This window comes from Aquarana catesbeiana, linkage group LG05, assembly GCF_042186555.1.
Source record: "Aquarana catesbeiana isolate 2022-GZ linkage group LG05, ASM4218655v1, whole genome shotgun sequence".
Classification (NCBI taxonomy): Eukaryota; Metazoa; Chordata; class Amphibia; order Anura; family Ranidae; genus Aquarana; species Aquarana catesbeiana.
This window is the reverse complement of record NC_133328.1, coordinates 647,069,658-647,095,673: the sequence shown is the minus strand read 5'-3', so window position 1 is coordinate 647,095,673 and position 26,016 is coordinate 647,069,658. Positions and strand designations below refer to the sequence as shown.

Genomic DNA, 26,016 nt, shown 5'->3' with positions numbered 1-26,016 from the left:
GGGAGATGTGCAGCTGGGAGGGATGGGAACAGTTAAAAGGATATGTTATATGTTTTACTTTGGGAATATAAGAATTGTTGTGACCTTAAAGTGGCTGAATAGGCAATACACAGTCAACAATAAATATGCATTAGCACACTGGTACTGTGGAAAAGGCAGACTGAGGGGGTATTATCATTATGAGATCTTACAAGAAGGCAGATACACTAATTACAAATTGTCCAAAATGTCTTGGTACCGTATGTTGACACCTTAAGAGTTCCCTTCACTGGAACTAAGGGGCCAAGCCCAACCCCTGAAAAACAACCCAACAGTATAACCCCCCCCCTCCACCAAATTATTTGGACCAGTGCACAAAGGAAGGTCCATAAAGACATGGGGTGGAGGAACTTGACTGATCTGCACAGTTTCCCGACCTCAACCCGACAGAGCACCTTTGGAATGGATTAGAGAGCCAGGCCTTCTCATCCAACATCAGTACCTGACCTCACAAATGGGCTTCTGGAAGAATTGTCCAACATTCCCATAGACAGACTCCTAAACCTTGTGGACACCTTTCCCAGAAGAGTTGAAGCTGTTATAGCTGCAAAGGGTGGGCCAACTCAATATTGAACCCTACGGACTAATGCTGCGTACACACAGTCAGACTTTCCGACGGGAAATGTTCGATGTGAGCCTGTTGTCGGAAAGTCCGACCGTGTGTATGCTCCATCGAACATTTGCTGTCCTGCGTTCATAAGAGGTGCTCGGGCAATGGTGTACCAGAGGTCTTCAGCTACTTCGATGTTAGCAAACTTTGCAGCCCTCCAAAATGGGCTGGAGAAGCCCAGAAGAAACACTAGAGAACAAGAAACAGAGGGTGCACCAACCTTGCGCATTACCTTAATAATAACTTTATTTGATGATAAAATAGATGTATACTCAAAACAGCATAAAAAATCAAGCTCATCAATATCCAACTCCCCTAAACCACCTGGTCCACTAAACAGGTCCCAACCAAGAGAAGACCTTCAACAATGGCTCTCCTCGAAATGTGTCAGCCATCCTTAAGGGTCTTCTCATGTTTGGGACCTGTTTAGTGGACCAGGCGGTCTAGGACAGTTGGATATTGATGAGCTTGATTTTTCATGCTGTTTTGAGTATACATCTGTTTTATCATCAAATAAAGTTATTATTAAGGTAATGCGTAAGGCTGGTGCGCCCTCTGTTTTTTTTTTTCTACAAGTTCTCACAGATGCAGGTTGAGGGGCTTCGGTATGTCTGTTCTGAGTGGAGACAATTGTTTTCTTTAGTTTTCTCCGGGATTAGTAATTGCCGGATCAGGTTCTGGAGTCCCGAGGCTTTGAAGAGTCTTGGGAGGGACGAAGCCTCTAACTGTATGTCTATGTCTTTCCGGAGACCAAGAACCTTACTGTGCAGGTGTGCACAGCCTTCTTAATCAAGAGGCAGGCTGATATTCATGGCTTCCCCCGGGAGACAGGAGGCCCTTGCCCAGAGGCCAGAGTGTGGGCCAGTGCAGCAAGGAGCTGTGAGTATGTATGTGAGCACAATGATGCTGTGAGAAAGTCTGGAGGAGCAGACAAAAAGCCTAAGCTTGAGGCTGGAGCAGTGATACTGCAAAAATAAGCCAGGAGGCCTAATAATTTGCAGAATGCCAGAAGTCCTATCTAATAGTATCAGAGACTCTACCTAAACCACTGGTGAGTATAGTTACATGTCTAAATAGATATTAAAAGGGATAGAAGTGGCGCTGCCCTCTATATTGCTTGTTAAATAATATAATCTTTAGCCTAAGTACAAGTGTCTGTGGCATATAGGACCTTCATCACTAAATGCCGTAAACAGGTCCCAAGATAGAAAATCTTTATAATGTAAACAGAACAGAAAAATTATATTCGAGTAAGATAAATACGATAATACTATGATGCAGGTGAGAAGTGTATATGATATTACATGTGTCGTTGTGCTAACAGAAGTGAAGCAATAATCTTTGCACCACAACAAAGAGGAAATTAAAAAATTAATGAAAAATACACCCCAAAGTTCAAAAGTATTGGGACAAGATGGCGCTAAAAAGTGAAAAAAATATTTATGTTAAATCAAAAAACATGAGTGAAAAAAATGTCAGTGCAATAGCTAATAGACCAATGACAAATTGTAGGTGGGTTACTGCAATTAAGTGGTAAATACCCCCCGGAATAAATAATAAATACGGTAATGTTTAACTCAAATGTTCAAAAATATTGAGACAGTGTGCCACTTGTGAAATGTGACGTGTTCTGATGTAAAACAGGATTAGTTTAGCATTAGGTAGAAACACTAACTGTGCATAAATAAAATTATAAATAAATAAATATACAATAGTTCCAGTTTATCAAACAATATGGTAGATTTCAGGCAAAGTTTATATATAGTCCATGCAAAGAGGAAAATTATAAACCAGGTAGGAAAAGCAGAGTTCAGGTAAAAATTGCTGTTTATTTCACCCTAGAGGGTACACCGCGGTGACTTCAGTGCGATTTTTCACAAGGTGACTTGTAGTGCTCGCCCCCCAGTGTTACCCCACTCACCAGAAATAACCACCCCTGCAGGGGTACCAAGCGTCTGAGTGGGTGCCTTAGGGCGGGTGTTTTACCACTTAATTGCAGTAACCTCCATTTTCTTCCCCTTCTATACATTATATTGGACCCAGAGTTCCCCCTTTTTTTCCTATACCTACTGCTGAGTTATCCAATGGAAAATCCTCATTGGCCTGTGGCAGGAACTTGGATTATCTTTGGCATCTTTGTATTTGTTTTACGCCGTTACCTTACGGCAGCAAGGTAAGGGGCCACCTTGCACAGAGGTGTGATTTAGACTGAAGATTTTTACCACTAAAAGTCACCAAGTCACCTGATTCTTCCTGGATTTTGCACCAAGTGCTATTTAGCATAGCATGTCACTTTTCTAGTTCACTTTTCATGGACTTACTTTACAGTATTAGCACTTTAAATATATTTTGATGAATTTTTTTCTATTTTTGTAATATTCGTTTACACAAAGTCTCTTCCACTATTGTCACTTGGAGCACTTCCAGGTTTAAATACAGCTGAAGTGACACCCGATGGAAAATCTTCTTCCCCTTTTGCTAGGGGTGGGTCCAGTCCTTTGGCTGTAGTAGCAGTCGGTGATAGTCCTCCCCGCTCCCTGTGTTGCCCATTAACCAGGAAAGGGAGCAACAAACTGTGAGGCAAGGAAACAATGCTCTCCTGGGAGTCTTACAGAGATTGCCAACCCAGCGGGCACTTCATGTGAAGCATTAGATGTGCAGTTCCCACCACAGTGTGTCTGAGGTCTGTACAGATACTTTAAAACTTCTTGCAGATTGTCCCCAATCTGGAAGCCCAGAATAGTCCAATCCATGGTTACATTTTGTAGAAAGTCCAAATTTGGCTTTGCATAAGCACTGACCCATTGCATCCAACAACTTAATAGAGGGCCAGCTCAACCCGGTTGTTGTGACACCTGCATTGCATTGTAGGATGTTCATATCCATGTATATACAGTAGCTATATATGGTGTTTAACCCATCATGACTTTACCACTTCATACCCAGAGGTTGTTTGATAATAATAGCCATTTTTTATTCATGATCTATTTATTCATCTATTTATGGTACAGAATGCATTTACCGGTAAAAGCCCCAGGCCCTGATGGCTTTTCCAATTGATTTTTATAAAACCTTTGCACCCAAGTGCTCCTCCATTCTTCTTCACACCCCAACTCAGTTTCTGACTTTTGTCCTTCCACCTCTTAATCCTTGGCCACCCAGATTTCTGTTACCAACCCAGCATGCACCAATCGGTGACGTCACGAGGGGGTGGGGCCACCAGGTGACATCACCAGATGGCCCTGCCCCTTACCTATTTAAGAACTGTCAGATGGTAGAGGAGGCATTCGGCTGTCTGCCTTTGACAAGTGCGGACTTTTTTTTTTTCTTCTTCTTTTTCGTCCGACGGTGTGGCGGATGTCATGATTTATAATGGATCTACATCTGGGGACATTTTTTTTTTTTGTTTTTTTTAAATAACGGACTTGTCGAAAACCCTTGTAGTGTTTTTATTTATTTTTACAGTATTTTTGGTGAATCAGTAGAGGTACAATGTACCCTATACATTGTATGGGGGCGAGATATGGGGGCTTCTGGATTACTATAAACCCCCTGCCCACAGACCCCCACAACCACAGCCCAGGGATGTCGGGAAGAGGGCCTTGTCCCCATCAACATGGGGACAAGGTGCTTTGGGGTGAGGTGGCGTAGAGCCTTGTATGGTTCAGGAGGGGGGGGGCGCTCTTTCACTGCCCCTTTTCTGGCCTGCCAGGCTGCGTGCTCGGATAAGGGTCAGGTATGGATTTGGCGTGACCCCTCATAGTTTTTTTCTATATATTTTTTAAATAGCCGGGTCCCAGCAACAGTGAGTCAATTTGAATGTTATTTGACTCAATTTTGTTTTTTATTTAGAAATGTAATTTTTGCTGCAGCAGATTCTATACACGGTACAGATGCACCATTTTACAGGCAGACTAAGGGGACCCCCTAGGCACTATATTTAAAGGATTTTTTATTGTTTCACTTTAACCATCATTAAAATCACTTTATATTTTTCTAACATTGTTTGTTTATGTGGTAGTGCCTTTAAAGTCCCACCCCTAGGGGACTCGCTTTGTTTCTTGGCATATTTGGGATGTGGCACACCTTTTGAGTTCTCCTTATCAGAAACCTTTTTCATTAAAATCACTGCTCATTTTAAAATGATTGTTTTTTAACCGCTTCAGCCCCGGAAGATTTTACCCCCTTCCTGACCAGAGCACTTTTTGCGATTCGGCACTGCGTCGCTTTAACTGACAATTGCGCGGTCGTGCGACATGACTCCCAAACAAAATTGACTTCCTTTTTTTCCCACAAATAGAGCTTTCTTTTGGTGGTATTTGATCGCCTCTGCGATTTTTATTTTTTGCGCTATAAACAAAATAAGAGCGACAATTTTGAAAAAAACGCATTATTTTTTACATTTTGCTATAATAAATATCCCCAAAAAATATATAAAAAAAATTTTTTTCCCTCAGTTTAGGCCGATCGTATTCTTCTACATATTTTTGGTAAAAAAAAATCGCAATAAGCGTTTATTGATTGGTTTGCGCAAAAGTTATAGCGTTTACTAAATAGGGGATAGTTTTATGGCATTTTTATTAATATTTTTTTTTTTACTAGTAATGGCGGCGATCAGCGATTTTTATTGTAACTGCGACATTATGGCGGACATGTCGAACATTTTTGACACATTAATAGGACCATTGTCATTTATACATCGATCAGTGCGATTAAAAATGCACTGATTGCTGTGTAAATGACACTGGCAGTTAAGGGGTTAACCACTAGGGGGCGGGGAGGGGTTAAGTATGTCCTAGATGAGTGATTACTAACTGTAGGGGGGATGGGCTGTGTGTGTGATGCCACTGATCTCTGCTCCGATGACAGGGAGCAGAGATCGAGTGACACTTGTCACTAGGCAGAACGGGGAGATGCTGTTTACATCAGCATCTCCCCGTTCGCCCTATCGGTGAGGCGATCGCGGGTATCCCCGCGCTGATCGAGTCCCCGGGACCCGCGACCCGACTCACGGAGCTCCCGGCCGGCGCGCGTGCAATGGCACGTCGGGGAATTCAAATGGACGTACCTGTAAGTCCATTTGCCCATCCGTGCCATTCTGGAGATGTACATCGGCGTGCGCCGGTCGGGAACCGGTTAAAAAAAAGTTTGTATTGATACATGTCCCCCAGGGCAGTAGCCGGGCCCCCATACCCTTTTTATGGCCAATTACTTCCATAGAAACCTTGAAAATGGGCACTTTTGATTTCTCATGTTCGGCTCCCAGAGACTTCAATGGAGTTCAGGGGCCGAACTTTTCCCCTGCTCAGGAGTTCTGCTGCCAACCGAACGCAGGGGTCTTCCGCCCATCCCTAGTGGTTAAAGTGAGGGCTATTGGTAATTATTAGGGTTAGGCTTAGCTGTAATTATTAACGTTAGGGTTAGGTAATTATTAGGATTAGCTGTTAGGGTTAGTGGTAAATCTTAGGGTTAGGGGTAATTATTAAGGTTAGCGCTAACCATAACCCTAACAATTCCTGCTAACCCTAACCCTAATAATTATTGCTAAGCCTAATAATTACTGTTAACCTTAACCTTTATAATTACCGCTAATCCTAATCATTACTGCTAACCCTAACTGCTAACTCTAACCCTAATATTTGCCACTAACCCTAATAATTACTGCTAACCCTAACCATATAAAAGACTTACTTCCAAAAAAAAAAAAACTCTTACCTCAATGTGATTATTAGCTTTTCGTCTGGTGAAGCACAATTCCCAAAGAACGTGTTCCGTCGTTTGTGATTGCTGCTCAGTAAACACTACTCCAAATTGTGCTCTGATTTTTTATTAGCTTTATTTAAGATGCACACATTTTTTATTTTTTTTGGTTAACAAGATGCACATAACCTCTGCACTTAAACAGCACTTTAAAAAAAAAAATAACATGATTAATGATCAAAAATAATAGAAATAATAATAGAATAATAATAAAAAAAAGTACTGTACATTCAGAATCCTAAGAATATCTGTATGAAGTTTGAAGCTTCATGCTACTGCATCAAGCTTCCATGGCACCTGACTTGCTGGCGATATGAAAAAGGATGGGAATGTATCTTGAATAGTAAGGAGATAAAAAAATACAGCGCCAAGAGATATTGAGGGAAAGAAGTAAAATGAATTGAGGAATTTGGGTAAGAAAGCTGCTGCTAACTTGTCAGTGTCAGCGATACACCGAAAATGTTATTACAGAGAAATGGAGAAGAGACGCTCGATGGGGGATATGATTTCAATGTACAAATACCGTACTGGTGACCCCACAATAGGGAGAAAACTTTTCCGCGAAAGGGAATTTAAGAAGACACGCGACCATTCACTAAAATTAGAAGAGAAACGGTTTAACCTTAAACTACGTAGAGGGTTCATTACTGTAAGAGCGGTAAGGATGTGGACTTCCCTTCCATATTCTGTGCTGAAAAAAAATGCCCAGTACGAGGATAAATATCTGATATGCGTCCATAAGTTGCTAAAACATTAAATGCATATATGATCAAAAAAAGTCCAACGAAAAAAAAATCACATAAAACAATTCAAAAGGTCATAAAAAATAAATATTCTATCCACGTGAATTAACACTCGATGTGCTCCTTCACTATTTGCTCCGAGATGACTTACCGGAAACAATGGCTGGTCAAGTTATAAACCAGCAAACGTGCTCTGTGCAAAATAATCCAGCTGAATAGGACCCTCTGCTGTTGTTTCCGATTCCTCTATCAAGTGTGGGGTTTGTATGGGGGAGAGGAAGGAAAAACTCCATAGCGCGAAACTATTTAAAATGGCTTGTTTATTAAAAACATCCAGGAAAACTCACATGTTATAAGTGTCAACCAGACACTAGGGAATAAGTGCTTCAAAATGTTGTATGTCAATAGCCTCCGGCTGCAATGAACAAGCCAAGTACAGACCCAGCAAGCATGATGATCCCAGCGTTCCAGCCCCGCTCTACTAGTTTCGTCATTCGACATCCTCACAAAGCGGTAGGGCGTCTGAAATCACCACGCCATCTTTATAACGGGATCTAACCAATCCTCAACATATACAGTTGTGCTCATAAGTTTACATACCCTGGCAGAATTTATGATTTCTTGGCCAATATTAATGATAACACAAAAACTTTCACTCATGGTTAGTGTTTGGCTGAAGCCATTTATTATCAATCAGCTCTGTTTAGTCTTTTTAAATCATAATTAAAACATAAACTAGCCAAATGACCCTGATCAAAAGTTTACATACCCTGGTAATTTTGGCCTGATAACATGCACACAAGTTGACACAAAGGGGTTTGAATGGCTATTAAAGGTAACCATCCTCACCTGTGATCTGTTTGCTTGTAATTAGTGTGTGTGTATAAAAGGTCAATGAGTTTCTGGACTCCTGACAGACCCTTGTATCTTTCATCCAGTGCTGCACTGACGTTTCTGGATTTTGAGTCATGGGGAAAGCAAAATAATTGTCAAAGGATCTGCGGGAAAAGGTAGTTGAACTGTATAAAACAGGAAAGGGATATAAAAAGATATCCAAGGAATTGAGAATGCCAATCAGCAGTTGGGAATTTGCTGCAGGTGTTGGCCTCCCTTACCCTCTGAGGGTGTCCCTAGTGTGACTGCTTGTAGGCCGTATCAGATTGAGCCATTTCCACCTTTGGGACACGGATGATTATGGACAGAAGAGATCTCAGGAGATCTATCTTTTCACGAATACATGTTGGAATATTCTTTTTGATATTTAAGATACTTAATATATCTCTTTATAGCAAACCAACTCCCTGAAGAAGACCACAGTGGTCGAAACGCGTCAGCGCATCATCACTACAGACCAATGATATGTGATTCTGTATTTTTGTGTTTGCAATTCTGTAATGTGGAATGTTTTTGTTATCCCCTTACCAGAGTGTACATTTGTAATGGCAACATGCCACTGACCTCACATGTTCCCAAATAAAATACTTTTATACAGTTCCTTTTGAATTTGCCTGTATTGCCACTTTAAAGCCCCCCTGGGGGAACTTTCCCATATTACATAATTTGTTTTGGGGTGTGCAGCCCCTATACCTCTCCTATATGTGTCTTTCCCATGCTATGAGACTTACATAGTTATTCTGCCTATGACCTTGTACTCTTTGGTAGAAGGGGGGAATAGATAACATACTGTATGTTTATTCAGTTCACTGGGAATTTTTGTTCACTGTGGATACAAAGGAAAAAGTTTGATCTTTGAACATTGCAATAGCAAATACTGTATGTGTGCACTTACCTCTGTATACATACCTTTAACCTAAATAATTAAATTTTGGAAAACAAAAATGTATAGTATAACATAAAGTACATATGATAATATATAGATAGTATGATACATTAAATATAATACAATTGATAGTGTGGTAATCCCAATACAATAAAACATGTTAAAAAATTAGTGAATAAAAAAAAATCATTGAATCATACGTACTAATAGTAGCAAAGTATGTGTCAGGGTCCGGATCAGAACCTACAGTCTCTGTAGTATCTGACTGTAGCTCCTCTTGCTGTGCCATCTACAATACTGTACAGTCCCCTGTTTAATCCCATGGATAATTCTGCCTTGTACCTTGTTTCTGGTAAACCTTGAACCCTTTGCTCCTCCCCTGTACTTCCTATTTAAGCCATGCCTTTGCACTTCCTGTTTGCTAGATTATTGTGCTCTCTCCAGGTGATATCTTGCTCTTTTGTGTACCTGCAACTGTCCTTATCTCCACTACCACTCGTTACTGACCTTTGGCTTCTTCTTTGACTACACTTCTGCTTCATCCCAACCTGCTATCACTTGTTACTGAACTTTGACTTGCTCCTTGACTACGGTTTCACTTGATCCCAACCTGCTACCACCTGTTTCTGACCTTTGGTTTGTTTACTGGCTATGCTTCTGCTTGATCCCTGCCTGCTATATCTGCTACTGGACCCTGGCCTGCTCACCTCCTGGTGGGGCGATCCTGAGGACCACAAGTACCTGGTACTAACATGCAGCAAAACTCATCTCCACCATCGGGAGCTCTGGTGAATATCGGTTAGGGCGAGCCTGTGTCGTCCATCAGGGTGACCTGCTTTTGTTCTTATCCTGCTGGTCGATTAGAGCCTCTCTAGTGATATAGCTACTGGTCTCTGAGCCTGACACCTGACTGTGATAGTATGGTAAATGCACTATATATCTGTTGGCAGGTGTTAGTTCATTTAAATTGTTACCCCCCCTGTAGTGATGTAAGGGATGGAGATAGTGCCCCTTCTGTGGGTGGGGCCCAGGGCACTCTGGGAATGGGAACAGGGTACCCTAGATCAGCAAAGATGTAGTGCTGTGCTGGATCTGAAGTAGAGAGCATTCTGCAGGGTTGAATAGCCAGGGTGGTGAGTGAGGACACTCAGTAGAAACCTTGACCCCCCCCCCAGCAGGTCCCATGACTTGGTTTAGAGGTTTAGGCCTCTGGGCCTGTTGAGGATCTCCCTACCCTCACCCTACGTGAGTAACATCTATGCTAAGAGACTGGTATGCCTGGGGCAGGTGTCTGTAACTATTCTGTGAGACATTGAAGTGTTCTGCACTTGTGGGACCATTGCATGGGAAGTCATGAGAAGGAAAGAAGAGTTTTGCACTGTAGACTTCTCTCAGTGAGTCTTGTACTGCTAAATGTACTGAAAAGTACCTGTGACCTTCATAATTGTGCTGGAGTGAAGTTATGCAGTAAAGTGTTTAAAATGCAACTGGACTGGGCATTTATTATTCTGGGTAACAGGCCTTAGGCCTGGAATATGGAGGCGACGGGCCTCAGGCCAGGTGGCACAATAATGTGGAGTATCTCTAAAAGACAGGTGGGTGACTGTCCCATCCAAGAAGAAACAGGGTGGTTCCAGAGTCAGCATGGTGCCTACTGCCAACTAATCCAGAATCAGAAGGATGCTTACTGCCATTGAATGACACAGTTTAGTGGCACAATATGGTGAAGGGTCTCTAAACAACAGCTAGGTGACTGTCCTATCAAAGGAGAAGCAGGGTGGGTCTTAAGTCAGAATGGCACTTGCTGCCAACCAATGGCACAATATAGTGGCACAATATGGTGAATAGACATGTGTGGTTTGTTTCGTACGAATCGAAAATTTGTACGAGTTTCCGAAAATTTGTACATTCGGAAGCATCCGAAATACGAATTTCTATGCTTCCGAACGGTATACGAAATACGTAATTTCGTTGACGAATTTAGGTTCCAAATTCCGTTACTACGGAAACGTGACTGGTGTTTTGTTGACCAATCAGAGGTTTTCTTCTGCTGCTGAGTGAGGGTTGGGAAAATGACCTTTTTTAATATAGGAGTGGGAGACTGGTACTGGTAGTCGATGGGAGATTCAGAATTGGACAAAATAAGAATGTTCATTAATATCGTTTTATTATTGTCATAATAATTAGGATTATTCGTTATGATGAAGTTAAAAACCCAAAAAGTCAGCACAGCACAGGGATGGTGGGAGCCCCTCATAATGAGCACAGCACAGGGATGGGGGGAGCCCCTCATAATGAGCACAGTACAGGGATGGTGGGAGCCCCTCATAATGAGCACAGCACAGGGATGGGGGGAGCCCCTCATAATGAGCACAGCACAGGGATGGTGGGAGCCCCTCATAATGAGCACAGCACAGGGATGGTGGGAGCCCCTCATAATGAGCACAGCACAGGGATGGTGGGAGCCCCTCATAATGAGCACAGCACAGGGATGGTGGGAGCCCCTCATAATGAGCACAGTACAGGGATGGAGGGAGCCCCTCATAATGAGCACAGCGGGGGTACAGCCCCAGGAGGAAGTCAGCACAGCACAGGGATGGTGGGAGCCCCTCATAATGAGCATAATGAGTCCACGACTGCCATATTGAGAAAGTTATATTTGCTTTTTAAATTCATCATAGCGAAAATTGTTCCGAAAAGTTAAAGAACCTAACGAAAATTTGTATTTCATACAAATCCAAATTGAATTTCGGACACGAATTACGAGATACGAATTAACGGCTAATATGAAATGAATTTATTGACGGCGCACATGTCTACATTGGTGAAGTATCTCTAAACAACAGGTAGGTGACTGTACCATCCAAGAAGAAGCAGGTTGGGTCCAGGGAGCCAGTATTGTGCCTACCACCAACCAATTAGAGGGACCCTTATATATCATAAATAAATCAATAAATATGTTGTGAATAAATCATAAATGATAGAAAGCCCTAAGAACAATATAATCAAATCATCTCTGGAGTGGTAAAGACATGAACAGTTAAGCACCCTATATAATTATATGCCTGGATATGGACATCCCACTATGCAATGCAGCTGTAACAACCGTCTGAGCTGGGTCTGTATTGGGTTGGGATACAATGAGGTGTTGCTTATATAAAACCAAGTTTTGTCTTCATGCAAAAGGTCGACAGACCCTTTAAGCCACCTGGCAGAGTATTACTCCCTGCCTGATGGACAGCACAGGGAGAGGGGAGGAATCTCATTGGCTGCTACCACAACCAAGAGACTGGACCTGCCCCTAACAACAGAGGAGAGAGATGTCCTATGGTTTTGTTTAAGCTGCCCACCTGTCTTAGAGCCACAAGGTGCTGTGTGTTTTCAGGGATTGATTGTCTGGAGCCCAGAGGACAAAAGCTATGTGACTGCTGCATTGCAGAAGGCTCAGGGCAGAAGTTGCATTGAGCCTACAAGAAATTGTGCTGTGCTTGGCAGAGAGTATGAGGAGAGACCAGGCAGGAGCTGCTGCTGAGAGACCATGTGGTTGCTGTGTTGCATCTGGGGGCAAGCAAAAGAAACCAAAAAAAAAAGAGGGCGTGGGAAGAGAAGATGAAAAGGGAGAGGGGGAGGAGAACTGGGGGTAAAATAAAGTCCAGTCTGTTTATTCCTATCCAAATGAGTGCACTTGGCAGCGGGGCCCTGGCACTGTCTTCACATTACTGCAGCGTCAGGGATCTGTTATTTAGTGAGAGAAGTGCAATTAAAAACTGATCAACAAGCATCAGGTCATTGTAAATGATAGTGATTTACATCAATGGATTCTGTGATTGATGATGGATTTACATTTTTTTTTAATTGTCTTATTTTATTATATTGTTAATAAAGGGCTTTTTGCTGGGTTGTTGTATTTATTTTTATTTCACTCTTTTTTGGGGGGAATAAGTAATAAGGGATACTAATTTATGCCGGTAATCATTCCCCTGGGAGGGGGTGACATTCTGGGGGGCCTTTTTTTTAAAAAAAAAAAGGGGGGGTTCCAGATTTCACTATATGTCCCCTCCAATAACCCCCATATCATTTCTAGGGGAATGGGTGTGGGGAGGAGGCACTTGTCCCTTTACATTAGGCTAAGATTCCTTACAAGGTGGGGGGGGGGGACTTTTCTGCTTCTCCTAGCAAGGTACCCCCAATTTCTGAAAGGCATGTGACCTTGTATGGTACAGAAAGGTGGAAGGGGGCTTCACACTTGCTGTCCTATCTTTGATGGCTAGCCAGGCTACATGCCTGGAAAAAGGTCTGGGTGCAATTTTTGGGGAGACTCCACGCTACTTTCCCGTTTTATTGTACAGTCACTTTGAAAGGATTACAATGTTCTGTTAAACGGTGAAGAAAGGTTTTATTTGTATCACCACAGAGTGGTACTGTGGATACAAAACAAATACAGAAGTGCCACGTCCCGATAAATTGGACAATAAGAGGAAATTTGGATGATGGACTTTATAGGCACCACAATGACAACATAGCAAAATGAAATACATTTTATTATAACATATTTACAATTGAACAATGCTAAAAACATTGACTATCCATCGCGCAACAATGTTGCCTTGACACACCACCTATTGAACCAATAACATTGGGCTACTTATTGTCAAAAGAACCAAGGGTCAATTTCCATTGGTATTGTTCTCTATATATCTATTGTGGCAGAGCAAGGCTCTGTCCCTATGAAAATGGGGTTAAAGTGGACACAGAGTCTGCATATCGGCTGAGTGCAGAGCTACAGAGCCTAAATTTGAAACCGAGAAAACTGCTCTGGCAGTTTTCTCCAGGTTTTGCTAGTTCCCTATGGGGCTCTGTAGTTTGGAGATCCTTCAGAGTCTTGGGTGGGATGGAATCTCCAACCCCGTGTCCGGGTCTTGTGGACAGCCAGCAGGGTGTGTGCCCAGGTGCACACAGCCCATATAACGAAGGGCTGGTGAGGGAGAAGGAAGGTGGAGTTGGAGCAGTGGCTGCTAGTAAGTGTCTCTGTGTGAGAATAGATGCTGTGTGCATTAAAGGGCTTGAAGCTGTGTGCGTCCAAGGAGCCCAAAGCTGTGTGCATTGAAGAACTTGAAGCTGTGTGTGACCAAGGAGCCCAAAGTTGTGTGCGTTGAAGAACTTGAAGCTGTGTGCGTCCAAGGAGCCCAAAGCTGTGTGCGTTGAAGAACTTGAAGCTGTGTGTGACCAAGGAGCCTAAAACTGTGTGCATCCAAGCAGCTCGTTTGAGGGGCCTGTACCTATAGCAGCATTATTGCTGAAGAGTAGCCAGGTGGGCTAGCATTTTCATTTGGATTTTGTGTATTTAATTGAAGCTTGGACCCCTGCATGGACTTTTGTTTTGTTTTTCCCTTTAATAAACGTGGGCTACCAGGCCCTTAACTATAAATGGCTCTCTGATGTGGACTCACTGCACCAAAACGCATCTATCCAATTGAGCTGAAAAATCCCCATTGTCACACTATATATCATGGTACTTTCCTATTTACCATGCTGGGTGGTATAGACACAGCGGAGCTCTGCGGAGGATGTTTTCCTGGTGACTGTATGGGAAAGTACATTGATATATGGAAGTATATGAAACGTCTCTGAAAAAACTCCCTGTAATTCAAAACTACCTAACAGCACCTAAACTGCAATTACCCATGTTTATTCTATGATGGTCTTTTGACTAACCATAGTGGACTATTGAGCTGGGTCGCTTTATTATATATATATACAGACCAGCATAACGTTTTGGTGACACATCCCTGTCAACTTCGCTGTGCCTTGGATACCTGCCCCTTTGTATGCTATTATGATTATAATGATAATGTGCCTAAGCTCCTGAAGAAGCGTTCAATACGTGGAACATGTAGAGCTGAGCTGATCTACTGTACACCTCCTATTGATCTACCCTACATCCGATGGAACAATACCAATGGAAATTGATCCTTGGTTCTTTTGACAATAAGTAGCCCAATGTTATCGGTTCAATAGGTGGTGTGTTAAGTGTATCAAGGCAACATTGTTGAACAATGGATAGTCCATGTTTTTAGCATTGTTCAACTGTAAATATGTAATAATAAAATGTATTTAATTTTGCTGTGTTGTCATTATAAAGGGTGAAAAGTTGCCTTTTAAGTTGCTTGAAAAGACCCTCGCCCGTTTCTTTTTTCTTTTTGGATTGATGCATTTTCCCATGGCAGTGCCCAAATCCCCATGTCCTTTTTTTTTTTTCCACCAATAGCTTGTCTATTAAACTTGATGAAGAACAGAAAAAAATAACTAGTTTCAACTCTCAGAGACATCTTTGGGGTTCGATGCTAGTTTTGGCGTTTACAGATTTCCCACTCTATTGATGAACCTTCTAGAACCTAAGTTGGCCAGCGTAACTCATCCCTGCTGACAATCCGTTGTCAGACCTGGCACCTGCTCCTTGAGGCTGGATATTACTATTAGCAACAAAATTGGTAATGGCTTTTTCCAGCAGTTCAATTCTCTCCATGAATCCACTTTTTCCTTCCCGCTTCTCTTTTTCGATGAGCAGCCGGATGTAATCCACAGCAGGCACCGGGTTTGGCTTTAAAGCAATCTTCTGAAGATGTTCAAGGATCCTTGCCACCTCCTGAATAAGTTTTAGTGCCTCATCTTCTGCCTTTCTGATTTCACTCTTAAATTTTTGGAGAACATTTTCTAGAGTCATCACCTTCTTCTCCTCTTCTTCATATCTTTTTTTTAAAGTAAAAAAAGTTTTCCTTATTGGTAGGACGATGGTTTGCCAGTAAAATGTTTCTGAAAAATGTCTGCTAGATCCATGTCCACACACACGACAAGTTCCAATCAAATTAAAAGCTTCACAAAAATAGACAAAGGTGTCAAAATACACGAGGCAGTCTTGGTGACATGTAGAGTTGCACTTGTGACAGTTGGTCGAGTATTCACTAGAGTATTTCTTAATTTTTACAGTTCCCCACAATTCAAACTCAAAATGCTCGTTCTTTTCAATCTCAGCCTTGTGTTTATTCAGAGCTCTCTCCGTTTGCTGCAATTCATGCTGTTTAAACATCAACTCCTCTAGTTTTTGGACAAGTCCATCCAGAGTTACCTCCAAAGCATTTCTTTCTGCTAGAACATTCCTTGTTAAACGTAAATTTTTACTGGCTTTTCCAGGCAAAAAATCTAAAAGAAACTGCTCGATGCTTTTCATTCCCATCTTCCACTGTCTTTCATATGCCTCGTAGACCTGAGCATCCACTTCATCAGGGCGGTTATTTGCGTACAGCATGCAGTTATTGACCTTGAAATGCACAGGAAGTCCATCTTTAGACAGTGCACAGGGAATTTTAGCCTTAGTAATTGCTGAGAGAACGCTTGGTTTCTGGTCATCAGCAAAGGTTGTGAAGAAGACTATATTGTTCTTGATGTCATTCCCAAAAATGGACAAAATGTTGTCAAAGATGTACGCCTGTGTTGGAGTTAACTGAGTCAAAGATGACTGAACCACAAAACAAATAGCATCAATTTGTGTGAATTTGCATTTATAAAAAAATTCTCGTATCTTCCGCATGATTTTCTCATCATGCTCTATCCCTCTGGTGTCTCCAAACCCCAGAGTGTCAATGAAGGTTATGGAGTATGGGATTCGGAAGCCATCTTCATGGTTGATCTGGTAGATGGAGACATTTGATGTTTGGTTGTGAGCTGCCGTTACCTGGAACCGGCGATCATCCCTCCACTCCACACCAAAAATGTAGTTGATCATAGCATTAATCAGTGTCGATTTACCAGATCCGGTTTCACCAACCATCATGATCACCTTGTTTTTCCTATTGGCCTTTACAGGGTCCAGTGACACCCTGTAAATGGTCAGAGGTCCAGCCTTTGATGTGCTGCTCGTGCAGTTGACTAGGTTCGGTGGTAGAGACTTTCCAGAATCTTCTACCATTGTAGGGTGGCGTTCAGTACCTAAAAAAATCAACATATAAACAGTTATTGATAATATCTTTATTTAATCACTATAAGTCAGCAAACAATGAATATCAGTCAAGGGTACAACCAGACTGGTTATGGTTAGGTGGGCTAAAGTGAACCAAAAAGATCCCACACTTAATTAGTGAGAAATATAATAAGGAGGGTAAAGCTGCCCTACCTTTCCTGGCCACCCAACGTACATGTCTGGATAAAGTAGTAGGTAAAAAGCTAAGGGGAACTCACACCATTTAAATATTTTTTTTTTTAAAGCATTAGACCATACTGTTCTGTAACAGCACATGCAACTTTAAGGCATGACCCAAACATGTTATTTATATACAGTACATTATAATACTGTATATCCAAAGTCTAAGGCAGGCCATACATGGGTCGAATTTCGAAAGAATTTTCTTTTGAAAATCTTATCTAAGAATTTTCGTTCATATTTTGCACCATTAGTGGGTTGCAGCAACAGCCGATTTTTGTGCGGCAATCAAATTTGAGTAATCGGACATGTTGGAAATTTTTGGAAAAACTAACGATTTTCTAATCAATGATGGGAGAATCGTGAGAGAAATGTAATCAAAAAAGAAATGCGCATGTGCAAGAAAAGAAAATTCCTGGAAAGAAAAGAAGATTCCCAGCCACAAAAATTATTTTCTGTAGCAACATGAGGTGAAATTGAAGGCTTAGTTGGCCGAATTTCGAATTCAATGGTGGCGCCATTGGATCACAAATTTTCTGATTTTTCAAAAGAAAATTATTTAGAAATTCGACCATATATGGCCAGCCTAAGAAGTAAATTTTGTATAAAACTGTTCTCCTTTTTCTATATTTTGCTTATTCTGTGCACTGCCCTCGTTGTGCACCCGGCAATAATAAAGATTTGATTATGCATTCCCATTCTTTCGAAGCCTGAAGTTACTAGAAGAAAAGACCACTACAGGGGTTTTACTACAAGAATGAAGAGACCACAGAGGATAGAGCAGCGGTAAATAGACCAGGAGGAGGTTAATTTTAAAACACAATTGACATTTTTAAATAACAATTTTTTGTCCAACATTATTAGAGACAAAGAGCACAGTTAGGGGTTTTAATAAAAGAATGAAAAGACCACAGAGTTTGTATAGCTTTTGTGGCTTCTGATAATATGTAGTCAAAGCTGGTACCTGCTTTTTGAGACTGATTATCAAATATTTTAATAGCTTCTTCCAGCCTTTGAATTCTCTCTACGAATCCACTTGTCCCTTCCTTGTTCTCTTTTTCAATGAGCAGCCGGATATAATCTACAGCAGACATTGGGTTGGGTTTTAAGGTTATCTCTTTGAGACGTTTAAGGATCTTGGCAACCTCCTGAATCAGTTTCAGCACCTCAAACTCTGACTTATTAACGTCATCCTTCAGTTTGATGAAAACATTTGATGGAGTCATCACCTTGTTCTCCACTTTTTCATATTTTTCTTTTACTGCAAAATAACTTTTCTTTTTGGGTTCAACAAAAGTTTGCCAGTAAACATTTTCAGAAACATGTTTGCTGAAGTTATGTCCACACACACTACAGGTTCCCTTCAAACTAAAAACTTCACAAAAACAAACTGAGGGGTCAAAATACATGAGGCAGTCTTGGTGACATGTGAAGTGGCATTCCTGGCAGTTGGTTGAGTATACAAATGAGTTTATCTTTCTTTTTGCAGTTTTCAACACTTCAAACTCAAAATGCTCATTCTCTTCAATCTCTGCCTTGTGTTTATTCAGAGCTCTCTCAGTTTGCTCCAGTTCATGATGTCTCCTGGTCACCAGCTCAATTTTTTGGACAAGTCCATCCAAAGTTACCTCCAAAGCATTTCTTTCTGCTAGAACATCCTTGGTTGAACTGAAATCTTTACTTGTTATTCCAGGCAAAAAGTGTAAAAGAAATTTCCTAGTGCTTTCCATTCCCATTTTCCACTGCCCTTCTTCAGTGTTGTAGACATAATCGTCAAATCCATCAGGGCAGTTATTAGCGTACACCATGCTGTTATTGACCTTGAAGTACACAGGTTTTCCATCTTCAGATTTTGCACAGAGAACACCAGTCTCAGTAATTGCTGAGAGAACAATCGGTTCCTGGACATCAGCGAAGGTGGTGAAGAAGACTATATTATCCTTGATGTCATTCCCAAAAATGGATAAAATGTTGTCATAGATGTACATCTGTGTTGGAGTTAACCGAGCCAAAGTAGACGGAACCACAAAACAAATCGCATCAATTTCTGTGAATTTGCATTTATGAAAAAATTCTTGCATCTTAAACATGATTTTCTCATTCTGCTTTACATTTTTGGTGTCTCCAAACCCTGGAGTGTCAATGATGGTTATGGTGTACGGGATTCTAAAGTAATATTCATGGTTGATTTGGTAGATGGTGATACTCGATGTTTGGCTGTGAGCTTGACTCGTCTCACTACTCTCCTCAATTAGCTGGATCCGGTAATCATCCTTCCAGTCCACGCCAAAGATGTAGTTGACCATAGTGTTAATCAGAGATGTCTTTCCAGACCCGGTTTCACCGACCATCATGATCACTTTGTTTTTCTTATCGACATTTGCTGTTCCAAATTCCCACATCTTTTGATGCTTGACATGCTTCAGTGCCATCCTGTAAATGGTCAGAGGTCCAACCTTCTCTGTGCAGCTCAGGGACCTGTGCGTTTTTAGTAGTAGGGACAATTTACAGTTTTCTACCATAGAAGGGTGGCATTCAGCACCTACAAAATCAACATACAAACAGTTATTGATGATATCTTTATGTGACTACTATAACAAGTTACCAAACTATTATAAAAGGGTACAGCCAGACAGGTTATGGTGAGGTGGGCTAAAATGAACTTAAAAAGTCCCCCACCTATGTAGTGAGAAACACAATAGAGCCTTCTAAATACAGAAGCTATTTACATGGGTCACTTCCATCACAGGATTAAAATATGAAGGGCTTAGCAGCCCAACTCCATAAAAGCCATGGTTTTCATACACTGCTATGATGATGGCTGACTAGCTTGAAACAGCTGTATGCTAGGGATGAGCTTAAGATTAAGGCCTGGGGGCGTGGCCAAGATGGCGCTGTGAGCGGCTGCTTTTTCAGAGAGCTCCGCTAATCCACAATTTCCATCCGGATCCATCGGCACCAAATCCCCTGCAAACTTATCCCTGCTGACCGGGGCGGACCCAGGGACTCCCTGATTGCTGAAGAGAAAGGAGGATTTTTGTTCCTGGGCCGCGTTCGGCATCCCGCTGGATGCTCCCGGCCTACCTCGAGAGACTAGGCCGTGGCCGCTGCCTTTTCTGGTGGGCCACACCGCGAGTCGGGAGATCCCTGGCATGATCGGCTCTGCTGTTGGGTCTCACCGGCTACCACGGACCACGGGTGGGGGCGGGAAAGCCAGCCCTGGCTTGAACATAGGCCGTGTTCTGGGCCTGTTCCTTTTTTCCCCCCATGTTCAACTAGGCCGCAGCCTAGACCCCTCTGGCCTGGAAGAAGGGGCCCTGAGATGGCTGGAGACCTCTGTCTGGGAAGCAGAACAACCCCTGGAGCATCTCCACCCCCTGACATCCTGGTTGTGACGGGCTGTGGCTGGGTTATATACCACTGTAGGCCTGTGGAGGCCTGAAGAGGACAGCTCCTGCACTATACAATCGCAGGTGAGGGGGAAGACTGTTAGTTGGACTCACGCTGAACTGCACCTACTGCCTGAATACTCCTGACCCCACAGACAGGCTCCCACAGCCAGTTATTGACTATTGCCCAGATCAGGGCCCCAAGCATCTGAATGAGGCGTAGGAACTCCAGCGCAAAATATAGTAAAGGAGGCAAAAGGTTGACCTTTCCACCACAGTCGGACTCCCCTCAGACGCCCACCTGCCCCTCTCCAGAGGCTCTCACCACACGCAGTGCCCATAGAGCCTTGCAGACGAACACCATGCAGTCGGATGACTCTCGACCCCCCTGGCTGGTGGACGTCATGGTGGCCATCGCTACTTGCCAATCCACGTTAACAACAAAAATTGAAGCTGTTCAGCTGGATATGGGTCTAATCCGCCAAGATATAGACAAACTCAGGTCGCGAGTCACTGAGACGGAGCAAAGACTGAGTACCACCGAAGACACCACGGCGGAACATGGAGCATCAATCCGTACGCTTCAAACCAAAGTAAAGGCCCTTGAATACAGAGCCGAAGATGCAGAGAACAGAAACCGGCGCAATAATCTTCGCATTATTGGTTTACCAGAGGGGGCGGAGGGGAACAATCCTACCTCCTTCATAGAGGGTCTGTTGCGTGACCTTTTACCCGAGGCCCGTTGGTCACCCTACTATACGGTCGAGAGGGCACACCGTATCCCACCTAAGCCGGGGCCTCCTGGATCTCCTCCCCGCACCTTCATTCTCCGTCTCCTCAACTTCAGAGACAGAGACGAAGTTCTCTACGCCTCTAGAAATGTTGGGGACCTCAGATTCCAGAATACTAAGTTGATGATTTTCCCCGACTACTCGGTGGAGACCCAGAAACTCAGGAAATCTTTCGACCAAGTTAAAGCGGCTTTGCGATCACGCAGTATTCGCTACAGTGTACTCTTCCCTGCTCGCCTGAGAGTCCAGGATGGCGAGACAACTCGATTATTTACCACACCGAGAGAGGCCTCTGCCTGGCTGGACTCACTACCACAGATTCGCTGATTGCTTAACCGGTATGTGCCGTATCACCCTTTTCATTGTTTACTCACAATAACCTGAGCCCAGGTCTGAGTTATCACACGAACTACCCCATGGATGACTTAGTTTTGTTGCACAGGTTATGCCCAGTTCAAACCCATGGTGTGCGCAGACTTGAAGGGGGTTGCTAACTATCCCTATCAGGAAATTTTAAGTTAATGCCCCTGCCAAAGAACATGGTCAGGAGACTGTTGAGATACGAAGTTCCTTTACACTTGCTTGCTCCCTTGAGAAGTGCTGGAGTTCTTGTTCTGTGTATCCTCCTAATGCTGGATCGACTTCACTGTGGGGTCGCAATATGGGTTACTTCCCTTCGTTTGACTTTTAGTTCCTCACAGCCTGTTGTATTACAATAGCGGAGATCTCACATTTGGAAAGCCGCTTGAACTGCTGCTTACCCCCCCGTGTGAAGTCTCGGGGGGGGGGCTCGCCTCTTCCATCGACCCCCTGTTGCAGCCGGCGAGCTGAATAAGTTCGGGTTTGAAACCCGCCTCAGTTTGGGGGGGGGTCGGGTGGGGTGGGGGGTGAGGAAAGTTCCCCTACTGGGGCTAGTTTCATTTACTTTAGATATCGGGATCCTATATCTGTTTTTAGTTTGGTTTTGGTTTTGTTTGATAATTGTACTAAAATAATTGACTCATCAGCATTGCACTGTTTCCAGATGTGTCCGTTTTGGGTCCCGGGGTCCAATCCAGAAGCCGTGACCTACATTGATCCTAACATTCTTATTATTCTTGGTAACCGTGTCCTCCCTTAACATCATCTCCTGGAACACCAGGGGACTGAACTCCCCGGTCAAGCATTCCCTGGTGTTCCAATTCATTAAAGCTTATAATCCACATATATGCGTGCTCCAAGAAACGCACCTAACAGGAAGTAGGGTTCTTGCCCTAAAAAAAACATGGGTGGGCCACCACTACCACTCCACGCAATCCACTTTCTCTAGGGTTGTTACTATTCTGGTATTAAAATCACTTCCTTTCCGGCTCTTGGATTTGGCCCTGGACCCTGATGGTCGGTATGTTATCATTCATGCTAAAATATACTCTCTAACGTGGACCATTGTGGGCTTATATTTGCCTCCTCTGGTTTCGTTGCTGGTGCTCAATCAGATCACCAGCAGGATAGTCGACTTTGCATCTGACAATAATATCATACTGGGTGATTTTAATCTGGTCCCTGACCCGGATTTTGACAGACTAACTTATGTGGGACATCATTGCCCTGGGTTGGCTGAGTGGGTGGATACCTATGGCCTGACTGATGTCTGGAGGTGGCGACACCCCCAGACCAGGGCATACACATGCCACTCAGCCTCTCACAGAACATTTTCCCGAATAGACTTGGTCTTCGCAGGGAGCCCGGTTCTCCCACGGGTCACAGACATACAAATATTGCCTAGGGGAATCTCTGATCACGCACCCTTGTTGTTGTCATTGGACCTTTCCCTGGGCCCAGTAGACAAGATATGGAGGCTCTCTAGATTTTGGATATCAGACACTGCAGTGGTCTCCCAATTCAGAACGGAGTTGCTTGACTTCTGGACGGTAAATGTGGGCTCGGCTGACCCCACAGTCGTGTGGGATGCCTTTAAGGCCACGACGAGGGGACATTACCAGACCATCATTGCCAGAGTCCATCAGGAGCGTAGGGCGGACTTGGTTAAGGCTGAGAGGGAGGCTCTTTTTGTTCGTACCCGAGACCCTATACCAGTGTTTCTCAACTCCAGTCCTCAAGGTGCACCAACAGGTCATGTTTTCAGGATTTCCACTATTTTGCACAGGTGATTTGATCAGTTTCACTGCCTTAGTAATTATCACAGCCGTTTCATCTGAGGGAAATCCTGAAAACATGACCTGTTGGTGTGCCTTGAGGAGAAACACTGCCCTATACATTATTTACAATTACAACTTATCACGAAGGAGGTTGTTCGTCTCCGTACCTCTCTTACCCAGAAGAAAATGTTGGCCGTTTGTTGGCCTGGCTCTCCAGGGAGCAGGCGGGAGGGATGAGCATCTCACAAATCAGGGACCCCTCGGGACAGCTGATCCACACACCGGAAGGGATCAATTGCTGTTTTGCGGAATTTTACGAATCCCTGTACAGGTCCAGGGTAGACTATGGGGGAGAGGATCTGGTAGCATACCTAGATGACATTGAGATCCTGACCCTTACAGTAACGTATCGTGAGTTTTACAAACAATATGCTACAGAACTAGTTGATAAACTTCAGGGCCTCTTCTCTGCATCGACACGCCTCGAGAAACTCCCGGACACAATGAGTGAAGCGATCATAGTGGTGATCCCCAAGCCAGGGAAAGACCCCATATTATGCTCCTCGTATCGCCCTATATCCCTCCTGAATGTGGATGCAAAAGTATTGGCCAATAGGCTTAACTTGGTCATTACTGCCCTGATTCACAGGGATCAAACAGGCTTCATGCCCGGGAGAGGGACTGACATTAATATCAAACGCCTTCATACTCACATAGACAGAGCAGACGAGACGACTAAAGGAACGGTGGCCTCACGGAGAAGGCTTTTGACTCCGTCGAGTGGGGCTACTTATGGGAAGTGCTCTCGCAGTTCGGGTTTGGCCCAGGTTTCACGAAATGGCTCCGCATGCTATACCATGGCCCTTCAGCTAGAATACGTACCAACGGATGCCTATCAGAAAAGTTTCAATTATTTTGGGGCACGCGGCAGGGGTGTCCCCTCTCCCCGGGCCTATTTGCTCTGGCAATGGAGCCCCTGGCTATATTGCTGAGGGCCGACCCTGGCATAAGGGGACTCCAGGTAGGTCCAATCGAGGAGAAGATATCGCTGTATGCGGACGATGCTCTGCTCTACTTAGCGGATGCGTCGTCCTCCTTACAGACTGCACTGAGCCTGATTAACCGATTCGGCGGGTTCTCGGGGATTCGCATTAATTGGGACAAGTCAGTTCTTTTCCCACTCCATCCCTCGACCCCCAGGGTGCCACATCCGCAGCTCAAATGGGTATATTACTTCAAATACCTGGGTATTAAAATTAGCGGTAAAGTCCAAGACTACATGGACAACAATTTCCGACCACTCATGACACAGCTAACGGCTAGGTGTGCTGCCTGGCGTTCCCTTCCATTGACCCCTGTTGGCAGAGTCAATTTGCTAAAAATTATTTACCTTCCCAAATATCTATATTTCTTCCGTAACACACCCATACACATCCCTAGGACTTTTTTCCGAAGGTTGGAGAGCCTGCTGATACACTTTGTGTGGGCTGGGAGGCCACCCAGGGTGGCCAAACAGATCTTATATCTCCCACTTTCAGGCGGGGGGGACTGGCGCTACCAAATTTTCAAATTTATTTTTGGGCAGCCGTTCTGGTCACGATTCGGTGGTGGTTCTCCCAGCCCACACAGAATCCGGCAGTCACTCTGGAAGCAGCCATTCTGGGTTCCTTTGCTGCCCTAAGCAATCTCTAGTTTCATGGACTTAGGGCCAGTTTGTCCACGACAACTCCGATGCGAGGGTCTGGCAGGAGGCTAGGAAGATATATGGGAAACCTAATCACATTTCACCTCACATGCCCCTATGGGGTAACCCTATGCTCCCTCACTTTTACAGTATACCGGACCCCTCTCTCTGGGCAAAAAAGGGAAAAGGGAATCCTTACATTAAAACATATAGTTCAGGACAGTAGGCTTATGACTTTCCATGCCCTGAGGCAATCATTTGCTATCCCGTCCTCCTTCCAATTCAGGTACTGGCAGCTGAAGCACGCCTTTGCATCTAAGTTCCCTGCCCCCATCATTTTGGAACCAGACTCCATTGAACGGCTCTTGACTTCCAGTGTGATGGGGAAGCCTCTCTCAACACTCTATCTTTACCTTACAGTGCAGTACGATACCAAATTGACTAAAACCTGGGAAAAGTGGAGGGTTGATATTCCCTCTTTGGACGAGGAGGAATGGAGGGAGTGTTTAATCTCCTACATTCCTTCCATGATCACTGCAAAAGAGAGGTTCATACAAATTAAGTTCCTACACAGAGCGTATTTCACCCCGCAGAGACTGGCACGCATTTACCATCAAAGAGTACCCAACTGTCGGAGATGCAGGCAGGAGGTGGGTACTTTCTGGCACATGGTCTGGTCCAGTCCCAAACTCCGACCCTTTTGGTCAGCAGTGGCCTCCACACTGAGCAATGTCACAGGCTTAAACCTATCGGTGGATCCTCAAATACTATTACTCAGCCATCTGGAGGATGTTGAGGGAGACAGATATAGTAAATTGTGTCTAACCTTCGCATTATAATATGCTAGGCATGAAATTTTACAGAGATGGAAACTAGTAGAGCCTC

General features: G+C 43.6%; 1 protein-coding gene across 1 annotated transcript in view; it reads right to left on the bottom strand.

Annotated features, from left to right (window-relative positions):
• Positions 1–7,814: 7,814 nt before the first annotated feature.
• LOC141145650 (uncharacterized) overlaps positions 7,815–26,016 on the bottom strand; it is a 33,303-nt gene continuing 15,101 nt past the window's right edge. Inside the window, exons 3-4 of the mRNA XM_073632486.1 lie at positions 18,094–19,671; positions 7,815–16,918 (exon numbers count right to left, since the gene is read on the bottom strand). Of these exons, the coding sequence (XP_073488587.1) occupies positions 15,321–16,918; positions 18,094–19,671 (3,176 nt within the window). The 3' untranslated portion in view covers positions 7,815–15,320. The remainder of the gene's footprint in view (positions 16,919–18,093; positions 19,672–26,016) is intronic.